This window comes from Oryzias melastigma, unplaced genomic scaffold (assembly GCF_002922805.2).
Source record: "Oryzias melastigma strain HK-1 unplaced genomic scaffold, ASM292280v2 sc00160, whole genome shotgun sequence".
In the NCBI taxonomy this organism is placed as follows: Eukaryota; Metazoa; Chordata; class Actinopteri; order Beloniformes; family Adrianichthyidae; genus Oryzias; species Oryzias melastigma.
Window position 1 is genome coordinate 68,970 of NW_023416878.1, and position 10,961 is coordinate 79,930.

A 10,961-nucleotide genomic window follows, 5' to 3' on the forward strand; every position below is an offset into this window, starting at 1 on the left:
TACCTGTCTCCCTGATCACATTAGCTGTAGTTATCCAATCATCTGGGAGTTCCTCCTGACCACCCAGAGCCTGTTTCAACTGTTTCTTTAAAACATCCTACAGTACCTGTGGGGCATACCCACTGACAACATTGAACATGACACCCTCCATTTCTATCTTCAGACTCATCACTCTATATTACACTCTTTTTACCTACACAACACTCCTAACAAACTCCTCCTTTAGGATAATAATAATAATAATAATAATAATACATTTTATTTAAAGCGCCTTTCATGTCACCCAAGGACACTGTACATGATAAAACAGAATAAATAGACATAAAAACATAGGATAACTCCTACTCCATTTGTCTTCCCATCTCCACCATGATAGAACAACTTGAACCCTGCTCCTAAACTTCTAGCCTTGCTACCTTTCCACCTGGTCTCCTGGACACACAGTATGTCTACCTTTCTCCTCTGCATCATGTCCACTAACTCTCTACCCTTTCCTGTCCCAACATTCAAAGTCCCAACTCTCAGTCCAACACTAGTGACTTTCCTCTTCTCTCTCTCCCTACGAACCCGCCTTCCTCCTCTCCTTCTTCCACCAACAGTAGTCCAATTTCCACCGGCACCCTGTCGGTGAACAGCACCGATGGCGGTCGTTGTTAACCCGGGCATCGACCGATGTGGATTTTTTTTTTTTTTTTTTCCGTTGGTGCTGCGTAGCAGCTGCCTGTTGCAGCATCTCCTGGCATTGTTTCTTTTTGTGGTATTGTTTTTTTGTAGCTGGAGCTTGGCCCTACTCTGTCTTGATCCGACTCTGTTTGTCATCTTTATTCTTCTTATTTTTTATGGCTTTTTTTTCTTGTTACTTTTTTGTCGAGACTTTTTCGGACCTGCTTAACTGACCCAAACAGATTCAGCAACGGGTCCCGTTTTAGCTCTGCGCAACATCACCTTTCTCTATACGGAGACACTGGACATTCCCAAAGAGATCCGGGGGAAGAGAAAAGGCTGCAGAGCTGGATGAAAACTCCAGATCAATGAGCTTTCTGCGCTGGCCCGGATACAGTGGGAGTTCGGGGAGTGCAGAGTCGTGTGCTTCATGGAGACGTGACTGGATGGACTAACTCTGGACTCTGTGGTCTCATTGGAGGGTTTTGGGCTTCTGTGCGTGGACAGGAGTGAGGCGGACAGGGGACAGATGAAAGATGGCGGGGCTCACAATGTATGTCAGCGACAGGTGGTGCAACCCATTGCACATCCGCACCAAAGAACAGCTCTGCTATGAACATCGAGCCACACCGTGAGCTGCTCCACGGTGCAGTGACCCGGATGCAGACCTGTACCCGCAGTCCCTCCTGCTGATCTACGGGGACTTTGGCCATGCCTCCCTGTCTGCCACTCTTCCCATTGAAGAAGTGTTTCTGGTGCCAAAACAAATGAATTTATCCTTGTGATATTAATAAAATTCAATTAATTTATATCATAGGTCTGATTCGCATATTTGATTTGGCAAAGATTTTACGTCGGATGCCCTTTCTGACACAACCCTCTGTATTTATCTTAGCTTCGGACCATCCCAATGAGATCCTGGCTTGGGCCCCCTTGTGGCTACATGGCAGGCAAGGCGGGAATCAAACCTACAATATTCTGATCAGAGGTTGATCACATTACCACTGCTCGACAGCCTTGAAAAAAAGCAAATCAACAAATATTGGTGCCAATAATCTGCCCTAGCCAATAACTGGTCAAACCCTAGTATAAATAAATGTGATAAAAAGGGGGCAGGCTTGCTCTGCGCCAACAGCCCTGCTCAGAACTCAAAGGTAAATTTCTAATGAACTCCTGCCGCTCTGCAGCGCTAAAAAAAAACAGAACAGTTTTGTTTTGTTTTTTGTCTAAAAATGGTCTCATCATAATTAAAAGAATACTGAGAACACTTTTAAAATAAATCAGGAGATGATCAGAGTGGGACTTTAAGAATGTGTATGTAGACTTGAGGCTTTTCTCTGAATTTTCATATCTGTGTTTTTTACATTCAGCTTGTGCACTTCCTACTATCTGCCTGCAGTAATCTGATTACAAAGACAATGGTTCCTTTTTCTTTGACTCAGTGAGTCTTTTCATCCTTTAATTCAGCCTTTATTTTTCTGTAGTTTTATGCTGAACATTTACAGTAAAATGATTTCCTCCTTTGAGAGAACACACTTCAATTTCCCTTATCCAGATCATCAGCAAAAAGGGGGAAAATAACAGTCTTTTTGCAGAACCACCACCCCCTCCCCTGGAATGAAGAAGAGAGAACAAAAACAGAGGCTCATTTTAAAAGTGGGGTCATACATGTTCGCTGGGCTGCGGGGCAGCCTCCATTAAGTCCACACCCTCAGCGTACACCTGCAGCAGCGACAGGATGTCCTTGTTCCTGACAGCTTCATACAGAGCCTTCAGCCTGGAGTCAGCACTGGCACACAGTCGCCGGGCAAAGCGCTTCTCCGTGTACTTCGCTGTTATGTACTCCTTTCTGGTCTGCCTGAGGGGGAGGACACAGATGTGAACTCAGGAGATAGGTTGCTGCACTCACCTCTGAGCATCATTTACATGTCGCTGCTGGGATCAGGTTTGGTGATGCCCCGGGCACCCAGATCCACCTCCATGATCCCATTAAAGCTGGCATTTCCCACGTTATTTGCCAGCTGAAAAACCACAGTATTTTATTTAGTCTGTCTAACAGAACATCACATTATAAAAATAATAAAATAAAATAAAAAGTGTGTTCACCAGCATTTCTGAGGTCCCTAGGACATCCAGATCCAAGCTCTGGATCCTGGAGTAGTGGACCCCTATCTCCCTGTGGATCCCAGAACACTCGATACAGATAAGGATTCCAAGGTTGGTGGACAGCCAGGACGGACCTGAGGGTGGGGCGGTACCATTAACCCGCAGTCTAAACTGGTTTAGTTCCCAAATTTAAAGTCAGTTACCAAACATTGCAGTTCCTAAAATAACCCCTGGAGGTTAATATCAGAAGGGTGCATTTTGCCTTTTTAGGTTGTTTTTGCTATATTTAATTTATTATCAACTACTATGTAGGATTATGCACAATATCCATAACTAATGTAAACATGTTTTTATTCAAATTCCCCCCCATTTGACAAACACTGCTCTAGTCAGTCACTTAATATGTGGTTTCTTCAGTCGTCTGTATCTGCTGTATGGTCATTGTTATTATTTTATTTATTAATGGTTGTTTTTTCATTCATTTAAAAAAAAAATATATATATATATTATTTTCTGTTAAAAATAAAGATTGAGAACATTGGAATGTTTTATCAGCGATTTTCTTGTCAAAATCCTGATACGGCCCAGCCTCACCCAGACTCTAACTCCAGTGGCCCCCGGCTGAATTGAGATTGAGACCCCCGCTCTGGTCAAAAGCCCGCACACTGCAGGATTCATTTTGGCCATTCAGAATCTTGCGTACCCTTCCTTGAACCGCCACCTCAATGTGGTGGAGGGGTTTGAGTGCTTGAATGATCTCAGGTGCTATGTTGTCTGGGATTTCGTTCCTAGCTGGGTCTCTCATCGCAGAAAGGTCCTGGGGGACAGGTTTCTGACGGTGGTTTCAGCTTACGGGCCGAACAGCAGTTTGGAGGACCCGGCCTTCTTGGTGTCTCTTGGAGGGGGTAATGACAGTGGCACCTGGAGGAGCCTAATTGGTAGGAATGGGCTTCCAGACCTGAACCTGAGCTGTGTTTTGTTGTTTGACTTCTGTGTATGTCACATTTTGTCCATAACAAACACCCTGTTCAAGCATAAAGGTGTCCATCAATACACCTGGCAACAGGACACCCTACAACTTTGTAATAATTTCAGGTGACCTTCGGCCATGTGTTTTGGACAGTCTGGTGAAGAAAGGGGCAGAGCTGTCCACTGATCACTACCTGGTGGTAAACTGGATTCGCTGGCGGGGGAGGAGGCCGGAAAGATTTGGCAGACCTAAATGTACTGTGAGGGTCTACTGGGAAAGCCTGGCTGAGCCCTCTGTCTTTCACTCCCACAGCTGGGAGAACTTCAAACAGGTCCCAAGAGAGGTTGGTGACATTGAGTCAGAGTGGACCATGTTCTCCACCTCCATTGTCTCTGCTGCTTTCTGGAGCTGCGGTTACTAGGTCTCTGGTGCCTGTCGTGGCAGCAACCCTCCAAACCCGGTGGTGGACATCGGAAGTAAGGGATGCTGTCAAGCAGAAGAAGGAGTCCTATCAGGCCTGGCTGGCTTGTGGGACTCCAGAGGCAGCTGACAGGTACCGGCAGTCTAAGCGAGCTGCGGCCCGGACTGTTTTGGAGGCAAAAACTCGGTTCTGGGAGGAGTTTGGTGAGGCCATGAAGAACAACCACACCTAAGTCTCCCTGGGAAGGTCTATGCCAGTGTATTGGAGAGGAGAGTTCAACCAATAGTCAAACCTCAGACCAAAGAAAAAAAGTGTGGTTTCCATCCTGATCGTGGAACGGTGAACCAGCTTTTCACCCTCTTGCAGGTGTTGGAGGGTTCATGGGAGTTTCTTCATTCAGTCCATATGTCTTTTGATGATTTGGAGAGGGCATTTGACCCGTTCTGATAGAGTTTAATTTTCTATCTAATTCCAACACTGACCTGCAGCTCCACAGTCGCAGCAGCGGTCATTGCCACTCATTTTTTTCACCTCCTCCACGATGGATTTGGTCAGTTCCTGAACAATGTTATTTTCTCCTTCGTTGCTGCCGCCTTTGAAAGCATCATTTAGGGCCTCTTCCTTGCTGTTCTGCAGCACAGAAACCCAGCTGAAACAAAATGCAACAGATATTAATGGAAGAAAAACTCAATATCTAGGAAAACCCTTCAATATGCAATAACATTTTTCTATTCATCAATAATTAAAACAAAAATAAAAGAACCAAAGAACCCGCAGGTTTAGTTTTTTTAACTGTAAGTAGTAACAAGTTTTTAGATGTGATTGTACCACAAACACAGCAGACTTGGAAAGTAACCAAACCCTGAATCCATTCTCTTTGTCTGTTGATCTTTATTAATGAGCTTTAAAAGTGCTGTCTGTTGGTCATTGCCAAATGTTTGATAAATTCAAATAAACTTGTTTAATTCTTGGAAATATAGTCAAAAGCACCCTGTGTGCTGCCCCCTACAAGTTGAATTGGGGTAGTACAGTTGAATTCTGTGATTGGTCAGAAGTCTAACATCTTGATATGCAGCTCCAGTAGTGATAATAGTCCTACACCCAAGCCCCACCCTTCGCACCCCTCTGACTGGATTTTCAAATTTCGGCTGTGGGAGGAGTCAGCCTCCAACTTCCCTGTTTGGTGACTCTTTAAACACAGAACAAACAATTCAGATGTAAACATAGCATCCAGCAGCTCCTACTCACATCTGACACTCCACCTCATCTTCAGCCTGGAAGTGGTAGATGCGGTCATCTGAAAAAATGTGGAAAGAATTTATTCTGTATTCTAGCCTGCAGGTAGAGTTTTTAAAGGTGGTGGTGGTGTTCAAAGGTGTGTGTGGTGGTGGTGGGGTTACGCGAGAAAAGGTCGAAGCTCTTCTTCTCGTCAGGGTTCCTTTTCACCTGGCAGGTAAGCAGGTTGAGTTTGGCTGGATCTCGGTTGGACTGCAAAAAAACATGGTCATTTAGATTAAGTGATGACATGGATGGCTGGTTAGGTCTGACTTAACTCAACTTAAATTTCAACAAGTTTTTAAACCTTTCTTCACTTGAGTCAAAGAAGAAAAAACAGAGAATAAGCCATGTTGTGATGAAGAGCAAGGATGATGCAGGAGGCAAGATATGGAGGACTTTGTGCCTTACTGTGCCATGACAGATGCTCAGGAAGCCGTTTTTCACAAAGCACCTCCTCTTCTGCCATACCCTTCGGAGGCTGAGGAAGAGCACACATCAGTGCTGTAAGGTTTTTGTGTGGAAACTCAGAAGTTCAGTGGTTGAAAGAACTGTGAAACTGCTACAATAAAAGGGGTCCAATGTTCAAATGTAACTTGAATTGTTAAGATGTCTTTGATTGGAATAGCTTTTGATCTCAGTAAATATGACCTCCTAATGCAGCAAATTCAACAAATGACCATTTTAATTTTCTTAGAATCTATCAAATGTCGTGGAACTCTGTTATGTGTAACAATGTTTGAAGGGCTTTGTTTTTGAAAAAAGTATTATCTTTAGGGGGTTTGTACAATAACATTTTAACATATATAGAAAAAGGTGGTTGGTGGTACTGTTTGTATGTGAAAATTTGAAATCCAAAATCATTGCCAGCATGACAACTGCCATTGATGAAATTATGGAAATGATCTCAATTGAAATAATCTCTGAAAAAAAAAAAAATATATATATCTATATATATACACACACACACACACACACACCCCCCACCACACACACACACACACACACCCACACACGCACACGCACACCCCCACATACTGTCACAAGTTGTACAGCGGCTGGGTGGTTGTCCACTGATCCCCACCCAGATTGGGTCCTTAGGCCCTTGACGCTGCTGCCTAACTGGGTCCCTGTGCCCCTCAAGTACAGGGTTGTGTCAGGAAGGGCATCTGGCGTAAAAACTCTGCCAAATCACTGATGTGAAACAGTGGGTGCTGTTACGCTGTGGCGACCTCGAAAGGGATAAGCCGAAAGTGAACTACTACACACAACTTGTGTATGGCTAGCACCAAGCACCTGTGTAGTAAATATAAAGCGGTATTCCAAACAAGGACATATTTCTCTGCAGGTACTTAAATGTTGATTTTGGAACCATCTCTGAATTAACGACAGTAAATGAATTTCTAAATTCCATGTATACAATAGACTAGGCTTGTGACCACTAATAACCAAACCGACAAGAATGACTGTACATAGCTCAACAACCATAGATAACATATTCACCAACATTTCAGGAGAACTGATTTAAAGGGGAATTGTGATGGTGGACATCTGTGATCATTTACCAATCGTCACTGTCCATAAGCACTACCAGACTAAAATCCAATCTAAAACAGAAAAATGTAAAAGGTGGGGTCGCCAACCTTTTTGAAACTGAGAGCTACTTCATGGATACTGAGTCATTCGAAGGGCTACCAATTTGAAATAACACATTTGCTTAGTATAGTTAGTTCCACATTATTAATAAAGAATAATGATACTCCTCTATGTGAAGACACTGATTTCTCACCATAATTATTAACAATAACAATAAGCTAGAAGACAAATATCAATATTCAGAACTTTATTTATCTCAGTAATTGTTACATTTTCAGATGATCTCTTACATTTCATGGGAAAAACGTCCCATTTTTACTATGTTGTACCACGTTTATCAATTATGTAATTCATCATCTTCTTGCCCGCTTTGTTCTTTTCAGGGTGCCGGAGCCCAATGCAGCTAGTGATTGGTGAAGGCGGGTTTTACCTTAGACAGGTCGCCAGTCTGTCGCATGAGAATTATGTAATGTTAAAGAAAAATTAACGTACACATTTTAAACAAATCTTGCGACATTTTGAACTAATGACTAAGGCCTGATCTGAATTCTCCCCTTCTCCCTCCCCCTTAGTTTGAAGTGCCAGTTGAAGTTGAAGTAGTGTCTGGATTATTAGTTTTTAAGTTTCCTTCCAAACAGAGCGATCCAAAGTCCATCATCGTGAGAGTAAACCACGTCGCGCTAATAATCTCTTTTCTTCACGTGGATACACTCTGAACATCAAAAGTTTACATTTAAATGTAAGTGATGACTTTATGTTGTAGCATGACTTTTTAAAGTTATAAAACAGCTGTTATTTATATATGAGGCCTGGAAGCTTTGCGATAATGCTAGTAGACCGGTGATATTGATGATGTCATTGAATGAAAGTCACGTCCGAAATATTAGACACTATTTTTTCATCACCCTCTGTTTGGAGCAAGCATGGAGGGATGAACGAAGGGGAGGGCTAAGGGGAAGGGAGGAATTTGGATCCGGCCCAAATCTGCAGTATTTTTAACAAAATAAATGATCTTTAAACTGAAGTAGGTCAGAGGTCACCTAAACTTATCAAAAGATCATGTATCATGAACATATTTTTAAGACAATTTATTTTTTAAATCGATGTAAATGCAAGTGCTATTTAAAAAATAGCAACAGAAGAGTTAAAAAAAATAAAATTGCGGTTTGACGGAAATAAACTATCATTAAATAGTGACAAATCGTATTTTATGATATTTAATAATAGAATACAAACAATATAGTTCAATTAAACAAAGATAATGTTAAAATCAAAAGAGCAAAAAAGTGACATTTTTGGGAGTTATTATAGTTATTAATATCAAATCCAAATAGCAAAAGCAATTGAAGCACTACACAAAGTAAAATGGTTCTTAGACAATAATTTACTATATCTATTGTACAATTCCTTGATTTTGCCATACCTGAACAACTGTATAGAAATTTGGAAATATATACAAAAACCAATTAGAATTATGACAAAAATTGATTATAGGGACCCGTCTAATTTCTTTCTTACTGATTGAATAATTGATTTGTTAAAAGGGGAAGACAGTATAACTTTCCTTCTTTCTGTCCCCTTTCATTTTTTGTTTCCATCATGTTTGAGTTTACAACTCAAGATTGTATTGTTTGTTTTTCCTTTTATTAAATAAAAATAAAAATGACTTAAAAAAATAAATAGAAAAAAAACATTTAATATTTACTCTAATGATTAGTGACTTGAAAATGATACACTCATTTGCATTAAGTACTTAAAAAATATCTTTTGTATTATAATTTGGAGGGCGCTGTAGAAAGAGAATAGGACCATAAAAGTTAGTGGGTGTACTGGGTGTGGTAATCAATTTGGTTTAGGGTATTTGGGTGAACATTTAAAAGGCTTTTAATTCTTCTATTACATTCTATATTCTATATACACTATTCTATGTTTCTTGGGATAGAAGAAAAGATCCACAGAGGTTGTTATGTCTTAAATGGTGCCTGGCTTTTTGTCTTTGCAACTAAGGTACCTGTATTATTTTGAGATGGTTGGGCAAGAGGCAGATAGAGGAATTTGAATATGTGTATACTTTTTAACCAGTCTTGCTAGTTTAACATAACCTTTTGCTGCACCATTTGTTTTGAAAATATAGAACTATGATTCGTTTGAGATCATATGAAGCTCTACATTTAAAATTTGAAATGTATTGGAAGTATTCTGGTTTAACAATGAATGAGATTCAAGCAAGTTTATAAAAGGAGTAAGTCTACTCACCCCTCACTCCTCTTGTAAAGGACCCCATCTCGCTCCGTGCCGTACACTTTGTCACCCTGCAGTTGATGGAGGCTGTAACCAGCGTTCTGTTTCACTTGTAAATCCTGAAGGTAGATCACAGAAAAATTTCTCCCATATAAATTGATTTCTTCCTAAACTGGTATCAAGAGGGTTGGAGCTGTTCTAAGCTGAAGGCTGAGTGGAAGTTGAAATAATGCAGATACTTGAAGGGACTGGCGCTGACCTATTGTATTGAACTGTGAAATTAATGATAGTAGAACCAGTTTGCAGCTGTTTCTTGTCTCCCCCCCCCCCTTAGAGCCTCAAACGTAAATGTAACTAGCGGAGTTGAGACTGGTTTCAACATTCTCTGTGTTCTCCTTGTGCAAATAAAATCTGATTTTTGACCACAATCTCTCTCGTCTTCCTTTCAGAGAAATGTTTCAGGTTGTGTAAACCTAACATTTAATTGGTCCTATGAGTCAGATCTGATGGATGGTGGAGTCTGACAAATTCCGTAACGTTAGGACAGCAGAGTCCGATAAATTCGGTGAAACGAGATGACGGAGTCCAATACATTCCATAAACGTCTGGATGACGGAGTCCTAAAAATTCTGCACTAAAATAAAAAAAAGGGAATGAGTACGCATGTGATTGGAGTTTAAAATACCACCAGTAATTTTAACTCAGACAAAGCAGTGGGAACAAATAGCAGACTGGTGTGGATGCAAAAGGCAAGAATTCTACAGTCGAAAGAGTTGAGGTGAGAATTACCACATCAGGTTGAGCTGCTATCCCACTGGATGAATCCCAGCCTATAGAACACCCTAGGTGTTGACAGGACTCGACTAATTTTTTTCTAAAAATACCAGTATTCAATAAAGACATGAATAGTATAAATAAATAATATAAATTAATCAATAATATAAATAAAGGGGGGATATAAATGAAATAAAAGACTAACCAAAAAAAGAAACACTGGAGTGTAAAAAATGCAAAATTTGTTGAAACTCAAAATTAATTAAACATTTAATGAATGGATAAGTCAGTAGAGATGTAATGTAAGTGTTAATACAAAGAACTTAACAGCATTACAGGACGCGATAAAAATTCAACAAAGAAAAATGAGAAAAATGAATAGAAAATAGAAAAGTCTGAAAGGTTAGGTTTCACAGAAAAGTCAGGAGGAGGAGCCTTATTAGCTGCAGGCAGTGAGTGTTTCTTGTGTTGAGAGTTGGTTATCTTGGGTTTTTTTTTTTTGAGTTTGAGCAAGCCGGCTGCAGTTCTATGCGTGTACGTGTTTTTTTTTTTTTTTTTTTAAAGAAAGTAGTTAAGTATGCCCCACAGGTAGGATGTGAGCTGGAAGAGAAGGAGTAGTTCTGGTTGGATCTTGATGAAGTGATGATGAGCATCCCTGGAAATGAGAGAGTTGTCATTGGTGCAGATTTCAATGGTCATGTTGGTGCAGGAAACCGAGGTGATGAGGAGGTGATTGGCAGGTTTGGTATTCAGGAGATTAATGTAGAAGGACAAATGGTGGTGGATTTTCCAAAAAAGATGGAAATGGCGATAGTAAATACATTCTTAGAGAAGAGACAGGAACATAGAGTGACCTATAAGAGCGGAGGTAGAAGCACACAGATAGACTACATCTTGTGTAGACGGTGTAATCTG

The 10,961-nt window shown here is 40.7% G+C and overlaps 1 protein-coding gene across 1 annotated transcript in view; it reads right to left on the bottom strand.

Moving 5' to 3' along the window:
- asap2b (ArfGAP with SH3 domain, ankyrin repeat and PH domain 2b) overlaps window positions 1–10,961 on the bottom strand; it is a gene marked incomplete in the record, with an annotated part of 115,929 nt that overhangs the window by 21,274 nt on the left and 83,694 nt on the right. The window contains 8 exon segments of the mRNA XM_024260961.2: window positions 2,332–2,521; window positions 2,590–2,684; window positions 2,770–2,903; window positions 4,643–4,809; window positions 5,409–5,457; window positions 5,561–5,648; window positions 5,847–5,916; window positions 9,288–9,391. Of these exon segments, the coding sequence (XP_024116729.1) occupies window positions 2,332–2,521; window positions 2,590–2,684; window positions 2,770–2,903; window positions 4,643–4,809; window positions 5,409–5,457; window positions 5,561–5,648; window positions 5,847–5,916; window positions 9,288–9,391 (897 nt within the window).